Genomic DNA, 23411 nt, shown 5'->3' on the forward strand with positions numbered 1-23411 from the left:
TTCATCTTTATTCGGAAGAAATCGGATGCTAAGATTAATGGAATAACCATTAACAAAAGTTATAAGGAATTATGTCCAACCGGTCCCAAAAATCGCTCGATTTGTCACGAGCACATAATAACAATATCCAGTATGCAGACAACACCATACTTATTGCTGACACAATAGAAGATTTACACAGCTTGATTGATCAAGTAATGACGAACATCGAGGAGAGCGGACTTAAATATCAAAAATTAGTTAAGGCATCAACCAACCATCATCCAATTTAGGAGAAACTAACAGAGACAGTCAGTAAATACAAATACTTAGGAACAACTGTCAATCAAGGTAATAAATACACTGAGGAAATTAAATCAAGAATTGGACAAGCCAGAACAATATTTAACACAATGAGAAATGTGTTATGCAGTAGAGAGTTTAACTTACAGTTTAGAGTCTGAGATGCTATGTTTTCTCAGTGTTCCTATATGGGATAGAATCCCGGAACTTAGAGAAGAATATAAATGAGCCACTGGAAGCATTTATTATGTGGTCATATAGAAGGATCTTAAGAATAAGTTAGGTCTTGGAAAGAATGAAAAAGGAAATAATGAGCACAATTAAGATAAGAAAGCTGCAAGATCTGGGCAATAAGTGAAGAGAATTGTGTATTTTTGCTGGAAGCGATACAGAGAAAAAGAAGCAGTGCAAGAAAAGAAGAAGCATTTTTTGGTTAAATAACCTGAGAAAATGTTACAACTGTAATTCCGTTAAGTTGTTTAGAGGTGCAGCGTCAAAAGTGAGAATAACTATGATGATAGTTGACCTTCTAGGAGGAGATAGCACTTGAAGAAGAAGCAAAAGAGTAGTGTTTTGAGAATTAGGAAAAATATACAGGGTGTGTCCTTATAGGAAAATGTTCGTTGTAGGCGTGTTTACAGGATTGCCAAATGGAGTTCTGTTTACGAGGGAAAATATGAAAAATTAAAATTATTTAGTTATTTTGACAAAAATATTGGATTAAAATCTAATATTGATGCGAGTTTCTCACAGTTTTTCCCATGACGAAGGCAAAAAATTATTATTTTCTTAAATTATTGAAATATTCGCATAATTCTGTAGTCTATTAATTTAAATTTTGGTATAGAGAAAATATTCAAGAAATATTAAAACGTGGGAAAATATGTAGGCAAAAATTTGGAAAAGAAAAAATTTGGAAAAAATCGTGACTGTTTTTCAAATTTTAAAAATAGAAAGAAAGGAAGTAAGAGAAATCCAAATTTGTAGGCCAAAAATGAAAAAATTACGATTTTCCTTGGAATTTGTTCGATTTTTAAAAATCATTACCAAAATCGGGTTTCTAAAAGCTTTGCCATGGAAAAGTCCAAATTTTTTGCGCAAAAATTGAAGATTCACGATTTTTACTTGAAACTTTCACAATTAAAAAAAGAATCCAGTTGACTTTCATTAGAAAGTGGAAAAATCCAAAGTTTTTAGGTATACATTGAACATTCATGATTTTTCTTTAAAAATCGTATTTTTAAACTTTTTTCACTGACAAGTTGAAAAAGATGGAAATAAACAGAATTGGTAAAAAAAATCAAATTTTCCAGTTCTTCCATTAACAAGTCCAAAATCCAAATTTTTTGGCCAAAAATTTAAAATTCTGATTTTTCTTTTTTTTTTCTAACTACTAGAATCGTATTTCTAAAGTTTTTCCACTAATAAGTCTGGAAAAACCATCCACCATCAATTAGACAGAAAACGTAATAAAAAACTTAAATTCTTTGAGGAAAATTTGCAAATTAAAAAATCTGTGGCATTTTTTAAGAACTTACCAGCATCAAGTTTCTAATTCAAGTTTTTCAAGTGTTATTTCTTATTTTAACCTTTTAACTTTTCATTGTATTTATTATATTATAGGGTTTCACCTGTATAAAAACAGTGTTTATGTACATTATTCCTGAAGAAGATCACATTATGGTGGAAACGTCAACTACTACTAGACAGATAATTATAAACTCTATTTTACAATGAATATACTCAGAAAAAAAAACTAATTTCGCAACTTTATAAACAGATAAAGGTTACTTTTTTTATAGTCTTTCTTTATCCGTAATCTTAATCTTATCAAAAAAAAACATTAATCCCTAATCGCATAAATTTTTCTCGTCAATTTCATCTGCCTTATCATTTAGTGATAATTCGTACTTTAAATGAAAATAACATCAGACGTTTCCTTGCAGGAAGTTAAAGAGAAAGATCAGTCCAAGTGGTACAAGAGAATGTACGATACTATCCATAAGCAAAAACCGCATAGAGGTAAGCAAATTTACATTTATTATACTGTCTGTGAACCAAAGTTCACCTGTCAAATATTGTCAGTATACACAATTTTAGTTAGAAATTTAAGTTAAATTCTCAATTTCACTATGGTCCACTCTGTGTATTTTGTATGCCAGTGGCGGCTTCACCATTAAATCTTTTTTTAGGCTAGGCTTTTAGTCCCTAAAAAGTTATTAAAACATATTACATCAAATGCCTTTAATAAAGGAAAAAGTGAGGAAGCTTCTAGGATATACAAGATAAGTCCCAGACATTGAAACACTGTCCCAGAAAATTACCATAAAAATCTTTAATAAAATTGAAAATAAGTCCCAAAGTTTGAGAAAGTTGAAACTGTCCGTAGAAAATTTGAATTTTGACTTTCTGAGTTTCTTAAGGCGGAATTAATAATAAAAGTCAACAAATCTTTTGAACGTCTTGCTCTTTTGCGTATACTGCCTCTAAAAAAGGAATATGACTTTAACCGCCTGATACTTCAGGCGTAACAAATTGAGTCAGAAATGACTTCTTAATAATCTTGACTCAATAAGGAATACAGTGTACTCCGTCAATAACGTACATGGGATGTAACGTACTTCCGGTTATTACGTACTTATAATTCGGAACCCGCCCAAATAGTCTTGTCATTTTACCGGATATAACGTACTAACTAAACTTTTAACTCCGGCTATAACGTTCAATATTTTTGCCCGACTGACAGTAATTTTCCGGTTGTAACGTACAAAGGTAAGCAGAGTAATTTTCCACCTCTGTCGGGGAGGCCGCCGGGGATTTCCATTTCTCGACTCTGAGAATTTTTATAGAACATACAAAATGAGATGACCGGTAGTTTTAGATTGGACATTGCGCGTTACTGTGCGAGTGCGAGTGTTAGTAGTTGTTTTGGTAAAATGACGGATAAGCGCAGAGCTATAAATTTGAAAGAAAAAATAGACATCATTAAAAGTATTGAAAGTGGCATTAACAAATCGGAAATTGCGAGAAGGAAAAATATGACAAAAACAACAGTTTCTACAATTTGGAGCAATCGTGTAAAACTCAAGCAAGCAAGTGAAAATAAATCGCCAAAGAATTAAGAAAATTAGGAATCCCGTACGCCCAGATGTGGATCAAGCTCTTATTCGATGGTTTGAGGTGAAAAGAACCGAAAATATTCCTATAAGTGGACCACTTTTAAAAGCAAAAGCGGAAGATTTATCTGAGAGATTACACGGTGGAGATTTTAAGTGCTCTACGGGTTGGCTCGAGCGTTTTAAAGTTCGTCACAACATCAATGTCGGCAAAGTGTCCGGTGAAGCAGGAGATGTTAGCAGGGAAGCTGTGGTGAACTGGTTAACCGAGAAATGGCCAGGTATTGCACAAAATTACAGCTGTGAAGATATTTTTAATGGGGATGAGACCGGACTATTTTACAAGATGACTCCAGACCGTACACTGAAATTTAGAGGAGAAAAGTGTATGGGAGGCAAACAATCAAAGCTAAGATACACTGTTTGGGTTTGTGCAAATATGACAGGTAAACTTCTTGTCATTGGTAAATACGAACGGCCGAGGTGCATGAAAAATATTAAAAACCTGCCTGTTATTTATAAATCGAATAGAGGCGCATGGATGACTTCAGACATTTTTATTAATTATTTGAAAGAGTGGGATGAAAAACTAAGACGTCAAAAAAGAAAAATATTGCTTCTAGTGGACAATTGTGCAGCTCATCCAAAGAATGTAGATCTGATGAATATCAGATTAGAATATTTGCCTCCCAATTGCACTTCTGTCATACAACCAATGAATCAAGGCATAATAAAATGCCTGAAAACCTATTACCGTAGATATTTTATTTATCGCCTAATTCAAGCATTGGATAGTGAGGAAACGTTTAATCAAAAAATTCTAGACTAGATGAAAATAATTGCGAAATCTTGGAATGAGGTTTCACAAAAAACGATCCAAAACTGCTTTAGACATGCTAGTCTAGTGAAATCGATCGAGGAGTTTGATTCAGATGATGACTTGCCTCTGAATCAGTGGTACGAGAAATATAAAAGTGTTGATGATGATAATGACTGGGATATTCCGCTAAGTTATTGGTTGCAAAATCACTGCCAAGATGTAACTACTGTAGAAAAATATCTTCCTGAACTAGATAATTTTACCACCATCGACGATAATCTGGGAGCAACGGAGATCTTAACGGATTGCGACATTATTGCCGAAGTTATAGAATCAAACTGTTCAACGAATGATTTAAGTTCCGATAACGAAAGCGGCGATGATGATGGACCAGTGAACGAACCCATTCCAAGTTATTGTGAAGCACTTTGTGCAATCAAAACTGTTACGAATTTCTTACAATATACTGATTACGGATCTGATGATACAATTTTACAAGCCTCGTTAAAAGTTGAGAAGCACATCGAGAATTTCAAACAAAAATAACACGTTATTTTTTTGAAAAATCGTAACTAATAAATAGTACAGATTTATTTTGATTACATATGTATATGTATCCTATTTCAATGTTATATGTTACATATTAATATTATATCTTTTTTTGTATTTAATACTTAGAATGTATTTTTTGTTAATTTAGTCCTTTAATTAAAACCCTAGAGGGTACGTTATAACCGGAGTTCACTGTAATTGTTTTTAAAGCAATTAGGACGTTTAATTTTTAAAATTTTTTCCTAATATATAGTTCTAAAATTTCAAAAAATATATGTTTTTGATTTTTTAATTTATCTTTAAAAATAAAACAGTTATTGCGTTCCAAAGTTTGAGATGCCGCGGTGGCTCCATGACGTCACAATACACAACTCCCTTGACCTCGAGACAGTCGTCCGCTTAATTCAGTGCAATTTTTGTTGCGTTTTGTGTACTGTGGCGTCACGCGGCGATTTCAGCTTGATGCAGAAGAAATTGAATATAAGTTTTGAAGGTAACGAAAAAATGTAAGTTAAGGAGTATTAAGTAATGTCGAAAGTACACGATATTTCTCTAGACATAGGGATCTTCTTAATTGGAGTCATTAACTATGGCTACAATTGCTTGTTATAGTGCTTGTTTAAGAAGTTAATTGATATAAACTGTTTGGACATCAACAGAATATTACACGAAAAAAACAACTTTAAAGAAATGACAATTCGTTTCCAGATATTGGAGTTATTTTTTACTTATTTTAGATGTTTGAAATAATTTCTCAATAATTCTTGAAGAATTTTCCTTTTCTTTCAGACACTTTAAGTTTTCTTATTTCGGTTGCTTATCGACCTCGTCAACAATATCTTATTTATTTAAATATTTTATTAAAGAAACGGCTTTAACTGCCTAAAAAAATAATAAATTACTTCAAACCTTTGGAATAATTGGATATGACTTCAACTGCCTGAAATTCAAAAGTATATTATCGAGAAACTAATTAAAAAATATCTTCAAAGCAATTATAAATTCATTTCCAGATATTAAGTGCCATTTTTTACCTTTTTCAGGTATTTGGAAAAAATGTCTCACTTATTCCGGACACTTAAATAATTTTCCTTTTTTTTCGACATTCTATTTATTCAGTGGCTTAAGAACTCCAAAGAGTTAACGCTTAGTTACTTCAGACAATTGAAGTAATGTCTTGTCAATTCCAGGCAGTTTGGAGCGATAAGAAATGAATTCAACTGCCTTTAAGAAATGAGAAATTACTTAAAATTGCTGGAAAGAATCAAAAATGACTCCTAAATAATCTAAAAGGAATCTGAATTGACTTAAGATGTTCATGATGTGATGACATTTAGAGCCATTTTTTACCTATTTCAGGTGTTTGAAATAATTTATCATAAATTTTTTATTTCAATTTCTATAAAATCCAAAGAATTAAAGCACTATCTCATTTACGTCAGCCATTTGAAGTTATTTCTTTTCAATGCCAGGCAGTTTTTGAACCATTTGTGATTTGTTCACTTATTTTATAGAAAAAACGACTTCAACTACCTATCCAATTCTGAAATCTGAGTTACTACCTGGAAAAAATAAGAAATGACTTCAAACCTCTGGAATTATTAAAAATGCGTACAACTGCCTGTAAGGAATGAGAAATTACTTCAAATGCCTGGAAGGAATCAGAAGTGAATCAGAAATTAATTGGTGGATGACTTAGGAGTCAATATTAAATTAATTTACTACCTATTTCTGGCACTTTTTCTTCATTTCCTCATCATTTTTAAAGTTTAGGTCTGTAAGCAACTGGAGTTATTACTGATTTCTTCTAGACAGTTAAAATAATCTTTTTACTAATTACAGCTAGTCATAAATCTTACAAGTTACTAGGTTATAGTTTTTTCAAGCAGTAATTTCCTAATTCAGACTTTAGCAAGAATTTTCAATTTTATTTCAGACATTTGAGATCATTTTCCATTTCTGTCAGGCATTTGAAGCTGCTTTTATTTTATATTTTGGTATTGTAATCCGGATTTCTTGCAGGCACCTAAAGTTATTGACTATTTTTACCCATCGTTTTTAATTAAAAGTTTCAAGTACTAATTTCTGAAATATGTTAATTTTTATGTAGTGGTATACAAGGAATGGGTGTTGTCTTCAAGGTGGTCACTCACTTCAAAATTAATGATTTCAAAAACTAAAAAGTAAAAGTATTTTAATGAAACAAAAAGGATAATTTTATAGTAAATCTGCTTTATAAATCATGCTAAGGGTTCAAACGGGTTTTAGGTAATAATTTTCTAAATATTTAATTTATACTTTATTTCCGTTTAAAGGCTCGTTCTTTGGTAGAATTTAAGAATTAATAAATAAAAATCCAGGTGGAATTAAATTGATCGACGTTTCAACCAATATATTAGCTTCTCCAAGGCAAATTTATTATTTCGCATATATAAAAAACACGGCTAAACATTTAAGTGTTGTGTTATTTAGTCTGGACTAATAAAGTTGCCTGGAAGAAGTGAATTGAATAAATTGAGTGTAAGATCGGCCAACTAAATTCCTATTATTAGCATTTGTAGTTATTCTAATTTCCAGAGTTGAAGTCATATTTCCTTCCAGGTAGTCGAAGTATGTTCCTTCCAGGTAGTTGAAGTCATATTTTTACTAATTACAGGTAGTCATAAATCTTATAAGCAGTTGGGGTCATTTTTAATACGTTCCAGGCAATTGAGGTCAGTAAAACATACAGTTATTTCTTACTCCAGACTTTAGTAATAACTTTAAATTTTATTCCAGACATTTGAGGTAATTTTCCAGTTCTGCCAGATATTTAAAGTTCTTCATTATATTTTATATTTTACTATCGGTATCCTTACTCCTTTCAAGCAATTTTTAAGACATACTATGCCAACTTACGTCCTTCAAATTATTTAATAATTAGCAGACCCATATTTTAAAACGTTATGACCCTTATCGAAGGACCACGAGCCGCCACTGTTCTATATCTCCGAAACCCATAATTAATTCTTCTCAATATTTTCAGATGAATACATCACCATCAAGTACAAACAAAAAAGGGGTAAGCGACTTATTTAATATCGAAAATCAAACGTCAAGTGTGACTTATCTTATCGCCCATAGTGAATGCTCATTAGTGCGATCTGTGACTTAATAAATGATAACAGAAGTGATTTAAATATAAATTTTATAGTAAAATTAAGTTTATTTAAAGGTATGATTAGTGTGTGTTTACAAATAGTGAACGAGAAATCGGTTTGTTTGGATGTACAGCTTAATTGGAGTGTCATTAACACGTGTTTTAGGAGCCATGTGGATGCAACTGGTGTAATAAATTTAAAGGGTTTTTTGGTGTGAATTTGATACTTTTTGTTATATAATTTTTGGGTTAGTGGGTCAACTGTTTATAGCCTTTTATTAGTTATTAAATGTTTAATTTTAGCCCAATATCCATATACTTCCGGTTATCTATCGGAACCGGAACCTGGAGCGTACGACAGTGATTTCACCGAATACAAGTATCAAACGTTGGACCGAAGACGAAAACCTCAAATGCAATCTTACGTGAATACCACATCGACCATGCCCAGGACTATACCTGAAAGGTAAATACGTGTAGTTAATTTTATTTCAGGTCAATTGTCATTCTTACCTCGCTGCTTCACTCTGAAATATGGATTTTTCCATTTTTTTTCTTGGATACCTCTTTATTTCTGTCGGTAATTTCATCCCATTATTACCAAGTTGGTTACCTTAAACTCGTCTCCAAGTATTTCCTTCTCACATGCTCAAGCAATTTACGTGAAGATTTACAAATCAAATTATTTTACTTTTATTACAGTAGATCATACTCATCCTGCGACATCGTGAGAAACACCAGCGACAAATACATAAACACACCTGGAAGAATCGAGAACTACCGTCCTGGCCATTCTTCTATATCTGAGAAGGAAGCAAAGCAGGTAAAATAGCAAAAAAAATACTTTTCGTTTATTTATTATAATTTGTATGCAGGGTGGTTCTTTAACAAAAAAAGGAAAAAAGTAAGTAAAGAGAACGAGAAAAAACAATAAAAATATTAATTAAGAAAAACGAAACAGTTGACAAACTTTAAGTAAAAAATTAATAAGAGTGTAAAAAAGGTGCGTAAAGTGACAATTATGCCGATTTTGAACATGTTTTAAGTGACCATCCTGAATACAAAACTGTCTTAATATAAATACGTGTTCTATAAAAAAACCCATAATATTTAGAATATTAGAATAATTAAACCAAGTTTTTGTTTCTTTTAGTGGTGGGACGAAGTAATGGATATTTTCGACGGGGTACGACATCTTTTATTAAATTCCTAACCCCACATTTTGTTTTAATTTTTTCACACTGTTCCACTAACAAAACCTGAAAGTAGTATTTTAGCAAATTTTCCAGAAAACAAGTGAATATTTTGCCTGAATACTACCTTCATAACATGATTTCCACCTGTAACTAACAGTGAAATTGTCTTTTCATCCGCGGGTGTCGGAAGTGGTTAGACGAAAACTCTGCGCAGCCCCCCATGGTCACCGGCGTCTTATCCGTAAGCTGCGCGGCGCATGCGTAACATTTTTTGCCATTTTGGTATATGCCCCTAGCTATTTTGTTTTTTATTTGACAGTTTCTGAATATGTTTACACTTTTACAGGTTGTAGTTGCATAAGAGAATGGTTAAATTATGGCAGGGTTGTCCCATTTTTGTGAGTTAATAATGTGTTGTTAAAAAAATGTCAAATAATGTAAAAAGAGGGAAGTACAGTGAAAAGTTATAAAAAGGTTAAATAAGAAAATCGAGAAAGCTAACACATGTTGAATAACGCTAAGAATAAAACTTGTAAAGTCGTAACTTACCTTAAACCGACTTCTTGTCATTGAAAATTGACGATTTTCTCAGAAACTACTCAAAAATCTTAATAAAACAAACTGCTTTAAACTCTAAATTTCCTATAAATGTTGTTTTCAGCTTAAAAATCTCCCATTAAAATTTTCAAGATATCCAGATATAAACCAAGTAGTGAATCCTGAAATCCCATACCTTCAATGGACTTTTTGTCATTTAAAACCGATTTTCTTTAAAACTACGTAAAATATCTTATGAAGGTGAATTGTATTGGATTCAGAATTAAATTCTTTAAAAAGATTGCTTATAGTCCAAAAGTCTTCTACGAAAAATTTCCAAGATATACATAAATCAAGTGGTGAACCCTGTAATCCCATACCTTCAATAGACTGTTTATCATTTAAAACTGGTTTTCTCCAAAACTACTTAGAATATCTTAATAAGATAAATTGTATTGGATTCTGAATGAAATTCTCTAAAAGCGTTGTTAATAGTTCAAAAGTCCTCCATGAAAAATTTTTAAGATATACATAAACCAAGTGGTGAACCCTGTAATCCCATACCTTCAATGGACTTTTTGTCATTTAAAACCGTTTTTCTTTAAAACTACGTAAAATATCTTATGAAGGTTTATTGTATAAGATTCAGAATTAAATTCTCTAAAAATGTGGTAACCAGTCCAAAAATTTTCAAGATATTCAGACATAATCCAAATGGTGAACCCTAAACCTTTAACCCACTTATAAACCAATATGCGTAAAAAGTTGATGCTACCAAAAACCGAAACGTCATATTGTAAATCTGGCACATAATTAACCATAAAAAGCGCAACATTTTTCCTTAATTTAACCATCTTATGCATCGTTGAAATATAACAATAATATTACGTTTTTCATGCATACCATCATGGGTGCAATTTATAACAATCCACTACATTGACCCTTATTCCGCGATCACGTTTATTAAATGAAAACAAATATATTGAGGGTATTTCAGATAAACCCTTACAATACTAAAATTGACTTTATTTGAAACACCCCTCGTATAATTCACTGTTCCAGCTCGTCCACTCGAATAAAACCTCTACCCTGATAGCACAATCAATTCAGGGAATGTTCTTTCATTTGTGCTATTAGGGTAATAACAGGGCACGAGTTCAGCATGATTTTGCAACAACAGCATGCGTTTTCTTGTCTGACTTCTTAAGCATTTAATCCACCTTTGAGACTCTTGGATTTGGGGCATAAGCTTGCAGCTCTTTCTGGATAAACTCTCCCTTTTCCCGCTTTTCTTTCCAGTTCTAATGGTCAAATGGTTTTCTTGTAGCATTTGGAGCAACAGAGCAGAGCCCCGCCCCCCCATAAGCCCAGGAGCTTCATTAATCAGTAAGTCGAGTTAACAGTGGTGAATTGAATGATTAAATTAAAGGGATTTTTAGGGCTCTTAAGGACGGTTACGAAAGCGATTCGACGTTGGTGTTTAAACGGAAAGAGGAGAACGCCGTCAGTCAAATTAGCCCGAAGGAGCAACGGGAGGCTTATAAGGTGATCCAGAAAGGTGGGGATGTACCGTTCCAGGGACTGAGAAAACCCGCTCCGGAGCGACCTAAAGGTAAACCGAAGTAGTTTTTTAGGAGTTGGTTGTTTTTAACGCTTATTTATGAAACTTATCTTATATAACTACACTTTTGTATTTGAGCTTCAATAATCTTTTTGTTGGACTTATTAGAGTATCGTTCAATGAGTAGTTTGAAGATGGTGATGACTTTTTTAGTTTCTACCTCATTTCATTTCTTTATTACGGTCTAAATCGTGTTAAAATGTCATTTTTATTACGTAATTGGACCGTCTATAAGCAAGAGAAAACATTTTATTACAATCGTCCAAGATTCTTGGGACTGAAGTGAATTTTCATGTGGAAAAGTGGGTCCCAAGTCCACTTTTTGGGTTTCTACCGCATTTCGTTGTTCAGTTACGGCCTGGATCACCTTGAAATGTAATTTTTATTACATTATTGGACTATCTCTAAACGAGAGAGAAATTTCATTATGATCGTCCAAGATTCTTGGGACTGTAGGGGTTTTCATGTAGTAATCTGGAGCCCAAGTCCGCATTTTGGGTTTCTACCGCATTTCTTTCGTCGGTTACAGTCTGGATCACCTTGAAGTGTAATTTTTCTTACATAATTTGATCGTCTACAAACGACAGAAAGCATTTCATTATGATCGTCCAAGATTCTTGGGACTGAAGTGGTTTTCATGTGGTAAACTGGGTCCCAAGTCCGCATTTTGGGTTTCTACCACATTTCATTCCTCGGTTACAGTCTGGATCACCTTGGATTCGACCGACTAGAAACGATAGAGAACATTTCATATATATTATATATAAAATATTATTTTAAAGCTTTTACTAATGAAATCTCTTTTTGCATGCTGGTTTTTAGCTTCTTACTGAACCCTGTACTAAAAGGTGGTGGGCTCTACTAAAGGTTTGCAATCTGATTTAATTTTTTTATTTAAAATAGAGTAAGACAACCCTGTTTGGGCTGTTTTAATCATTTTATAGAACAGTTACCAAACTAAGATGAATAAAACAGCCTAATCTACAAATTAGTACAAATAGACACTAAAACACCCATCGACACTACCCTTACAGCGGCTCACCCTCACCAGTGGCACCAACTTAACATTGAAAACAAAAAAAACACTAAAACTCATACATTTTCCAGAAACGGACCTGGTGGAATTCTTCCCCATATCTCCGACCCTGACGAAAATCCGCATACACAAAAGCATCATACCTCCAAAAGAGTTCGTCATACCCGAACGTCAATACTTCTGTTATCCAGTAAATTCCCAAAAAACATTTGCCAACTTTAAAAGACCCACTACAACAGTACAACTAACAGCCACACCTCCCCCCTCTCCACCAAAGAGGAAATCCTCAAGGAACAACAGCACTTTGAGGCTAATCAGCACCATGAAGGTGAAAAGCGAAAGAAGCCCCTTATGTAAGAGACACGAGACTTGTTTCACTTCAGGGGCTAGTAGTAACGTAAAAAGAGGCGAGGGGGCTAAAGTGAGCGTGGTCAAAAAGATTGCAGCCTCTCCAGATTTTAAATCAAAAATAATTTCCACTTTAACTACTGTTAAAGACCCGAAAAGTTCACTTAAGAAGGTGCACAGCACCACCAAAATCACCTCTGATAAGTTGTACAAGAGTGGTAGCAAGAAAAGCTCCACTGAAAGCTTAGTAAGCAGAACTCCCACACCAGTGAAAACTTTCGGAACGGAAAAGAAAAAGTTCGATTTGAAAACGAAGCCTAAAAGTGGGGAGCTACTTTCCCCCACTGAAGTTAAAAAGGGCATTAAGAGCATCTCGGATCTACAGTACAAAGAATCTTTGGCACCACTCTCATCGTCTAGTGAGGGTAAAAGTTTACCTATAAAAGTAGGAATGACTGAAAAAGGGCGGCAAATATTAAAATCATCTATTAAGAAAGCCTCTAATTTATCTCCTAAGAGTAAACAAAGTTCCACTAAACCAACAGTTGAAGAAAAGAAACATAAGCCCAAAAAACCACTTACTAAATCAGAAATCTGCCAGCAAAAGGAGGCCATAGACTCCAGCCACTTCTTCAGGAACTTGTTCCTAAGAAACCTTCCACATTCAGCCTCACTTTCCTTACCAAAAACTTCCTGGATAGTGGAAAAGACTAACCAACTCACCAGGCGAAGAACCACCTCAACCACTAGCATTGGGGCAATGAAAATCTACCTAAAACATACCAGACCAGTAAAAGACTCCAAGTTCATCAGCCTGGACGCAGTTAGATCCAGGAGTGTTAGCCCCAAATCCGTTACTTTCAGTGACAATTTACCTTTGGAACGCTCTACCGCCAAAAGAAGCAAAAGCTTACCAAGCAAATTGGTTTACTCACGAACCCAGAGGAGCCCTAGCCCCCAAAACAAACTTATCACGTCAAAACACTCAATTCTAAAACCAAAAACCTTGGAGGTGGTGCCGAGGCTATTTTTCTCAGAAACCAGCCGTCCAATATCCCCGGAAATAAAAAGAAAACCCTCCTCACCCTTATTGCCGCGCTCGCCCTCTTGCAGAAAAATCATGCAACTACGTCATCAGCATCTAGAGGAGCTTTCCAGGCCCCTCCAGGCTCATCCCGAGTTAAAACAGAGCAGCACCTCCCTGGATTCCTTTCGCAGCGACGACTATCAAGTTTACTTGAAAGATATCGACTTTGGTGGGGAGCCCAATAAGAGATTTAAAGACTTAAATCACTTTTACAGCGATATCGAAAAAGTGGGAAAACTGGAGAGGGCGTTCGATTCCAAACCGAGAAAAAAGTGCGAGGAGGCCATTATCGATTATGACCGTTGGATGGAGGTGAGAAGTCGAGAGAAGGCGGAACATGAGCTGAAGTACTTGTACTGTCACCTTAAAGAGCACGAGAGGGAAAAGGGGTTTTTGTTTCTACCCAAGGATGTTGACAAGTACAAGTGGAGGCGTGAGCTGGACCGTGGCTTAAGGATCAAAGAAAAATCCGTGGAAAACATTAAGGAGGAGTTTGAAAGATTGAAAGAGAGCCCACTGGAGGTCGCCAGAAGACGCGAAATCGCTTATAGAAAAGACACGTATAAGCCCCTATGGCGCGGCAACTCAGTCATCAATTTGGCAAGCATTTTAACGGAAAAACGCAGTCAATCAGAGGGCCGAGTAAAAACAGCCAAACAAAAACTCTTGGACAGCGAAAAGTTAATAACTCACACCATCGGCTCCAGAATCTGGAGCAGCTTATCCATGGAACAAGTGAACAACCTGAAGAAACAATTGCAAGACATTTATGGCGATCATGTGGTGGAAGTACCTTCGAAGAAACCCTTTGTGCCCCAACTAACTGTTAGAAGAAACTCCGATAGCTTCAAGCATGATTTAATGAGCGAGAGTGAGAAGAAGATGATTTCTCAAACTATTAGCAAGGAGGTGCTGGAAAGGGTGTCCAAGAAAAGTCAACTGGGGCTCCCGCTCGTTATCGGCAAAGAAGTTCTAGGAGCCAAGGCCACCGAAGGGGCTCTATTGCCCCCCAAACCCCTTGTAAAAACCAACGCCCTTAAGCTAACCTCAGCGAGCGAAACTGAGTCAGGCAGCACAGACGAGTCTACTAAAACAGTCATCAATTTAAAAGACGTGCAGCAAAAGGTAGAATATTTCGAAAAAGCCAAAGAACTGGAGTATGTGCCCACCATATACAAACCAGCTGAAGACTCCAGCAGCGAGGAGCCTCCCAGAGACAAGAAATCACCAATACCTCAGTCGAAATCTGCCCAGAACCTTAAAGAATTTTTCGGCGAGAGTGATCTAGCCAGATATGCCACCCTACCCCTATCAGCCACAAGGAAAACCCCTTACACATACACGAAAAAGCCCACTTTACGCGCCCTGGATATCAGCCCCATACGGACGATTTCGGAGGCTAACTCCCTGGATAGTCTGATGAGAAGTCGTTCCGCCTCACCGTACCGTGAGGAGGCCCTGGCCCTGTCCAAAACCGGCGAGGTGCACAAACTGAGGAGGCAATTCGAGGTTTTCGAGGATTTCTTCGGCGAGAAGAAGTTCAAGAGATCGCGCAGCGAAAACGATTTGAGGAGCTACGGCCACGTGGAGGATTTGAGGAGGAAGTACGAGTATCCGGTGTACTCGGGACGGGGGCGGTCGAGGGTTAGAAGGGGCGGCATGGTGTCGCCCGTGTGGCTTCGCCCCGAGGATCGGTATATGCCTCATATTAATATTATTAGTAAAATTGCCAGTTTGTATTCGTTTTCCAAGCATAAATCGGACAGGGAGGCCAGCAAGAGTATGGAGGAGTTGGCGGAGATTCTTGGGTGTCCCGTGGGAGAGGTGGGTACAGTATAGTCGGATTAAAACGTATTAAAGACGTCTGTTTTTGCCTTTTTTCCCTAACGTTTAAAAAAAAACTTAAGTTCCAAATAAAGACGTCGAAAGATAGTTACGACGTGCTCTCAAATGACTTTAAATTGACGTAAAAAATTACATTCTAAGGAGTTTTCATAGGACGTCTTAAAATCGTTGTTAAGGCAAGTCAAAAAGTCGTAATTCCAAGACATTAATGACCTAAAAATTACTCTAATTACTTAGATTTGGAACTACTACAATGTTTATTACAATGACGCCGCTCCTTGGAAGCATATCAAAATGGCGGCCCTTGCGTCACTTAGACCGCCATTTTGTTTTGCTTTTGAATGTTTTTTCCAAGATTGCACCCAACAACGTCAAGCAACCCCCACAATTAAAAAAAAAAATATTCTAATTTCTGGATATTGAGTTACACACCCGTTCCAGTGTTGCCAGAGTATGTTCAGTTAAAAGCGCCTGTCTGCAGGGCCCGATCCAATGTTGTCAGGTACAGCTTGACAAGATGTTGGCGGGAAATTTGAATTACCATTTGAGCAAACTAAATTGAAATTATTGTAAATTGAATATATAAAACTGAAATTATAATTTTAATAGAGTATTTAATTAGATTCCTATTATTCTATTAAAGAATTTTCTGTAAATATGTGCTTCTAACCCTCTAGTTTTTTTTATTATTTCATTTAAATTATAGAATTTATAGGGATAAATATAAAAAGCAATATTTTGATTTAACTAGGTTTAGGCCTCTACTGACCAAGTTTACCAACTTTAAAAACGCAAATAAAATTATAAACATTTATTTTACATTAAATACATTTACACGATATATGTTTCGTTAACAATTGCATTATCTTAGGATGAAATAAAATATGAAACGTATATTCTCTAATTATTAATACTGAACTTGTAAAATAATTTTTTACACTAGAAACTGGACTACAAAAATTTAGGTTATGTATTGATAATCATAATAAAGAGAATGTGATAAAGTTTTAATTAATAATTGTTTGTTTTTTAAATTTGGGTTAGCCATTCTGATGTTGTTTGTTTGTCGCTTCTTTTTAGTTCATATAAAGGTCATTTGTTTGACTAAGTTCTTAGTTGTTGGTCCTAGAGATATAGATTTATTCGCTTTGGATACATACTTTTTGTCTATAAAAAATTAAACAATTATCCTGCACGAACATTTTTAAATCACTGCATATAGCATTTCTATGTATTTTTTTGTTTAATTTCATTAAGGTGTTTGGAAATATGGCCTTTTGTGATTTTTATTAGTCTACTTAAATCTGTGCAAACATATTTTATTACCTTGTTCATGTTCTCCAAAAACATATTAGTATTTATGCCTTTTTTGATTATAAGTTACAATATGCCTATTTTTCTCTGTTATAATAGAAGTTTTTCAAATAATTGAACATTTGCCGTGTAGGATTTTTTGTCGATAACATGTTGAGAAATGAATGAAGCTGTACTTAAAATTCTTCCTCTGTTTACAATCCCTGCAAATGTTTTAAAGTTTTATAAGATTTACTTCTTTCATCTACATCCTTCACTTTTGTTAAAGCTTATAGTTGTCTAATGCCTAACTTCTACTCCCTTCTCTTGTTCCACTGTTCCTCTCTCAGGTCTTTGGAACTCATCGCTCTGTTTCTGGCTTCTGTTCAACTCTGCCTCGTTTTCTGCGATTTGGTGGTACCCATTTTATAGCAGTTTTGGACAGTCTTGTTTCTTGCCTCCTTTGGACATGTCTGTACCATATCAGCTATTTTTTCTCTGTTTGTCATTAGCGAACCATCTATTTCCATTGGTTGTCGTGCGTCGTCATTTTGAATTTTATCTCTTCTTGATATGCGCAGTGGTCTCCTAAAAACATCAAATTCGGTCGCTTCTAGTTTTCTTCGATTGTGTTCCGTTATTCTCCATGTCTCTGGTCCATAAGTTAAACTGCTTTTAATGAGTGTGTCATGTATGTTGTACTTACGTTGATTCTCAATTTTGTTACTCCATACTTTATTTACGTTACTGTTTTGCTGGCTGCCTTTTTGAGAAAAAGAGGTTTTTTTTTTTCTTTGCCTATGTAGTGCAGCAGCTAGGCACATTTTCAAAATAGTTACAACATATGTATGTGTCAATTTTCTGCAATGTATCCATTCATGACTACTGTCTCTTGTTATTATTTTGTCCTTGTTGGTCACGAACTTAATAAATACAGGTATATTGCCAATAGATCGACTGCCAATTCAATGAAAAGTAAATGACCACTACTAGGTGGCCGCCATTTTGCGTGATTGTGTCCTTTCGATGTTGGCCACCCTGACGAATTTCAGTTGTGCCAATTGTAGGGAAACAAAACAATTAAAGTTTTTGAGAGGTTGTGTTTACAAATACAAAATAGAAAGTTACATTTAGTCAAGAATTTAAGATAGTTGCGTCAGATCTGTGATTTTTCTGATACTTCTGTCGACAGATCTTATTTACATGCGTATTAAATGACATTCGATTATCCATACAAAGGCCCAGGTTTTTTACTTGATCTACCCATTCCAATTCAACACCATTAATATTTAATTTACTTGGTGCTCCATTATTCGAGGTACTTTCATTTCTTGAGAACAGGATTGCCTGTGTTTTACCAGAATTTATAAAAAGTGAGTTTTTATCAGCCCAATCAGAGATCCTCTGTAAGTCAGCATTAATTAAATCCAAAGATTCAAGCAGGCAACCAACCAATGGTGGCAGATAAATTTGCAAATCATCTGCATACTTGTGATACCTGCAGTAAATTATTTTATGAATTAACCAACACCGACCCTTGCGGGACTCCCTGAATTACATTTCTCCACCCCCCAGAAGTTACCACACCCTCGTCATTAGTCAGCTTTACTGCCTGTTGCCTGTTTTGAAGGTAGCTTTTAAACCACCCATTTGCCTGAATATTTTCGTGCCTTAGTTTTGCCATTGAGAGTGTCAAAGGCTTTTGTCATATCTATCAAAACAGAGGGACAACATTGTCCATTATCCAAAGATAGAGCAATATCTGTTGTTACTTTTAGAAGAGCTTTCGTACAGCTATAATTTGGTCCAAAGCCAGACTGAAATTTTGGGATAATGTTGCTGCTTAATAAATAATCCAGCAATTAACCTTTTACAATTTTCTCAATTAGTTTAAATAAAGTTGGCAAAATACTAATTGGTCTTAGTTCATTAATATTGGTTGGATTGTTCACTTTAGGTACTGGAGTAACAAGGGATTTTTTCCAGATGTCGCGTCGGGGACACACCCAGAAGATAATGAATTATTAATAATGTTCACTAGAGGTTTTAGGCAAATAGGAATGCAGGCTTTTAACATTTTTATAGAGATCTCATCTACCCCAATAGCATTACTTCTAATACTGTTTATGGTTTTTTAAACTTCTTTTCAGAGACTAGTTTAAAATGAAACGGCTCCCCATCGACTGAGGAATTAAGAAATGTATCCAAATTATCAATCTGTAATTGAGGCATACTATCCAGAAAATGATTATTAACAAGTGTTGGCTCTCTTAAATTAGAAGGTATTTCTGCAGGTGCATTGTTATTGACTTTTTAATTAGAGATTTCTTTCAAAAAGTCCTTAGTTTTCTGTGGTCCTTGACACCTGTTAATTTCATGAGAATAATATGCCTTTACTGCCACATTTACACAATTCTTAAGATCGATGTAATACTTTTTACTATCATCAGCCTTTAGATAAAGATATTTTTTAAAAGCTTTATATTTTACCTCTATCATTTTTTTATATATAATAAAAATAGGTACCTATTAACCATCTATAAAAATCAACATATAGATTATTTTCTGAGGGTTTGTAAGCTAGGGTTTATATAGTAAAGATACTCATACGTCAAACGTCAGCGTCGTCAACTTCATTACCGTTATTTAATATATTTTTTGTTGGCAACACTAAAAATGTTCAGAGTGACCAACATCAAAAGGACACAACCGCTATAAAAATGACGGCCACCAGGCAGTGGTCATTTTTGGGTATCGTGGCCGTATGCATTAGCAGTCCAGGTATATATTTATTAAGTTCATGCTTTTGGTCAAGTTTATAACAAAAACTGAAGGTAATCCGATATTAGGGTCTTGTATTTTATTTAGCCTAAAACCACACTCCATGATTAAAATCTAATTGTCACAACCAATTCACGTACGTGCACACCTGGTAGCATAATACCAAATACCTGACAGCTATCATACATAAATAGTTAAATAATACATATTATGGAACTAAATACTATGTAACTAAATTAATTGACGAGGCGTACCTTTCATATCAAAAAAATTTAGAGATTCTAAAGATATTTGAAAATGATGCATTGATTGCAAATGATTTCTTAAATCTTTATTATGTCTGAAAGGTATTTGGCACCTTTTCACACGTTTAAAAATTTGTCAAGTCTTGATTTTCCTCATCATTGAGCACTTCTTTTCTATGTCTATTGAAATTCGACTAGGTCGAAAACAGTTTTTCGCAAATAGCACAAAAAATTAGAGGAGAAGGTCCGAATATGGGCCCTATTTTGTTTTTTGAAAATATTAATGGTGTCATTGAACGAATTAACCTGTAATTTGGAAACCTAATTACTGGAAACATCCACTTTAAAGTTATAAACACGGTTTTAAGAAAATACTTAATAAGAATGGTGTGATTTTCAAAAATCAAAAAGTATAAATTTTTAAGATTTATGAAAAGTGCTTGAAATATGGGCCACCCTATAAAAGCAACAAAAAGTCGTATTTAATCGTAAGAAAATATGTATTTTCAAAAAACAAGATATAAAAATACTCATTTACAAAAATCGCAAATATATTCGCCGCGTTCTGTGTCTGCACAAGCCTCATGTGACCACATATTTACACATCAAACAGCGCACCCACGACTCGCCTTTGACATCTTCAGAGAAAAGTCCTTCACAATAAATACACGTTGCATCTTCGTTTTCAGGAGGAGTTTCGAATAAAATTCTTCAATTGCGTTATCTTCATCATCAGGAATAAATATTTCGCCATCTTCACTCTCAGAGTCAGACGATTCAACAATCTTTTTTCGTTTTGGAAGTTTTGGCTGGGACTTCGATTTACCCTTGGAGAAAGTTTTGCCAAACACATTCTGTTTTCCTTTTCCACTAACATTTTTAGTTTTTTCAATAGAAGTTTCTAACTCGTTTTTGTATGGAGGAGACGTTATAATTTCAGGCTTAGAAGACTTTTTTTCCATGATTAGTTACTTTTCTTTTTATGGAAGGGACCGGAGAAATCGCAAAAGGCGACACAAACCTGGATCATTTTGACAAACTAGGTGAAGTGGAGGCAGGAACATCATCAACATATCTAGAGCATCCGGGTTGGAGATCATTATTGGAACATGGCGGGTCAGTAGATTTAGCATTTTTGTTAATTTGATTTGCTGGACTGGACACGGGAGAGGAACTTTGATCTTGGGAAGTATTGTTGTTGGTGGAGTTTTCTTTAAAATCGCTGCATCTTTTAGCTGCTTCAGCTTCCTCAGTAATAAAATCACAAAAGCATCACAAAAAATGTGTCTATTAAAGGGATAAATGCCTGTCACTCGAAAACCGTTGATTGCTATTTGTGCAGTCTGTGACTTTAGGGATGCCTTTCCCAATAGCTCGGCTATTTCAAAAACAGAAACAGGACGCTGATTAACACGTATCCAATTTCTTATTTCTTCGCTATAGTAGAGCTTACATGGACCCATAAAACTTTTATCTAAGGGCTGTAATTTACGAATGAGGGGGTAATGACAATATTGACATGTGATTCTCCCTGGCTAAGCTAATAACTTTCAAATTGCGGGTGTGGCTGTAATGTCCATCTACTATTAACAAAACAGGGTCATCTTGAGATGGTTTAACAAATTGTATAAAATGACGAAACCACTTCGTAAAGAGATTTTGTTGAATCCACCCACTGGGACGTACGTCATAAATTGTCCCCGGGAGAGCTCCACGAATTAACTGGTCATTTTTATTTTTCATGGGAAAAATTAACATTGGCGGTATGAATTGTCCACCAGCACTTATACACGCAACGAATGTCACAAGTGATCCTCGTTCTGCTGAAGTGATGGCAGCTATCTGTCGTTTACCTTTTCGACCAATTACAGTAGGGATCTTACTTTGTACTATTGATAGGCCTGTCTCATCTACATTAAATATTCTGTGTGGTGGAAAATTGTATTTATTGTATTCCTGCTCCAGATTATCAAAAAAACGTGATGCGTTTTCGGCATTAAAACCAAGAGCTCTTGCAAAAGACGTTCCAGTTAGCTTTCTTAGGGAAAGTATTTCCTTATGGCGACGTAAAAATCCATCAAGCCAGCTTCTTCCTGCTATTTCATTCCTAAAGGGGCTATTCTTACCATTTTTTTCAACTAAATTGTACGCCATAATTCGAATGTCTCGTCTAGTGAGGTTATAAAATTTTGCCTCCATTGTGAGAATGTAATCAACAAGCTCCTTCTCCAGTTGACTACCTAAAACTGTTTTCCTTCCAAGGGTAGTTGCGGTTATGCGGTCAGGATCTCCATCGACTTTAGAAAGCCTTTGTAAAGTAAATCTTGGTACACAAAATGTTTTTGCTGCCTGCCTACAAGTTAATACATTTTCTTTAACAGCAGTTATAACTTTCGCCATATCACTGGTATTCCACTGCTTTCTCATTTTTTTTTTTTGAAGCGTAAGTATTTTTCCTTTGTTCGGGGCATTTTTACCTAAAAAATAACAATCGTGCCAACAACAATAAGTCTATACTAAATATGGTCTAAATATGGGCCTGGCTCATATTTCAGACAGTTAAGTGGCCCATATTCCAAACATAACAACAAAAATGTTCACATTTAAACGAAGTATTTTAATACAATTTTGGGCAAAACTCTGTAGTACATCTTAAACAATAACATTTCAAGACCACACTTACCAATTTTTATTGGCTAAGAATTTTTCACGAAAATACAAAATGTTAACTCACGTGTATTAATTTGTGTAACCGTCGGAATATCAACCTGTCGATTGCTTTCCTATGCGATCTATGTTTAGACAGCTGAAGCTAGAGATTTGTTCGTTGATCAAATACTGTTAATCTACGCTATGTGAATCATCGTATCGGTGCGCGTTGTTGCCAATAATAGAGTGGCCCATAATAAAAGCACGGCCCATATTCAGACCTTCTCCTCTAACATATGTTATATGTCACAAAAATATTAAATTCGCTAAGAAAATGCAAAATATTGCCAAACCACAAAACAGACTTCCAAAACTGACCAAAAAATAAGATTAATGTACGTAGTGAAAAGCTGAAAGTGGCAACGACGGAATCGGTCCCTGTTTCTTTACTATAAAATAACTGGCAATACCGGATTAACTAGGTCTGTTCTCGCGACAGTAAAAAAAAACAATTTTAAAACTCCCGGATATCCAGGTGGAAAAAATGAAGGAAAAGTTCGACAAATTACGCGATCAAGACGATCAGATCTCGCTGATGGGTCGCATGTACACCTCCTCGCCTAACCTCAAAGAACTGCGAGATATCACTCCGTACCTCACGGCGAACTGGATTGCGCATCGATACCCACGTTCCGAAGACAATACGCGTTCTCTATCATCTCCGGACACCTCTATAGCCTCAAGAGACACCGCTTTGGTGAGGAGGGATCGCGTGAGGAGCTCCTCGCCCCTCAAACAAATGGGAGAGAGATCGACAAGGTATACTAAAGGTGGGGTATTGAGGACGACAGTTTAATGGGGGCT

At 35.2% G+C, this 23411-nt stretch overlaps 1 protein-coding gene across 17 annotated transcripts in view; it reads left to right on the forward strand.

The window, feature by feature from the left end:
- LOC126733927 (uncharacterized) overlaps positions 1-23411 on the forward strand; it is a 184803-nt gene that overhangs the window by 116861 nt on the left and 44531 nt on the right. For 11 of the 17 annotated variants that reach the window (XM_050437395.1, XM_050437397.1, XM_050437399.1 and 8 more), the window contains 10 exons: positions 2229-2304; positions 7796-7831; positions 8213-8375; positions 8612-8732; positions 9063-9095; positions 9296-9346; positions 10970-11028; positions 11082-11254; positions 12371-15558; positions 23083-23377. In XM_050437395.1, the coding sequence (XP_050293352.1) occupies positions 2229-2304; positions 7796-7831; positions 8213-8375; positions 8612-8732; positions 9063-9095; positions 9296-9346; positions 10970-11028; positions 11082-11254; positions 12371-15558; positions 23083-23377 (4195 nt within the window). The remainder of the gene's footprint in view (positions 1-2228; positions 2305-7795; positions 7832-8212; positions 8376-8611; positions 8733-9062; positions 9096-9295; positions 9347-10969; positions 11029-11081; positions 11255-12370; positions 15559-23082; positions 23378-23411) is intronic. The other 6 variants (XM_050437412.1, XM_050437411.1, XM_050437396.1 and 3 more) reach the window with 5 other exon arrangements.

This window comes from Anthonomus grandis, chromosome 3, assembly GCF_022605725.1.
Source record: "Anthonomus grandis grandis chromosome 3, icAntGran1.3, whole genome shotgun sequence".
NCBI classification, from domain to species: Eukaryota; Metazoa; Arthropoda; class Insecta; order Coleoptera; family Curculionidae; genus Anthonomus; species Anthonomus grandis.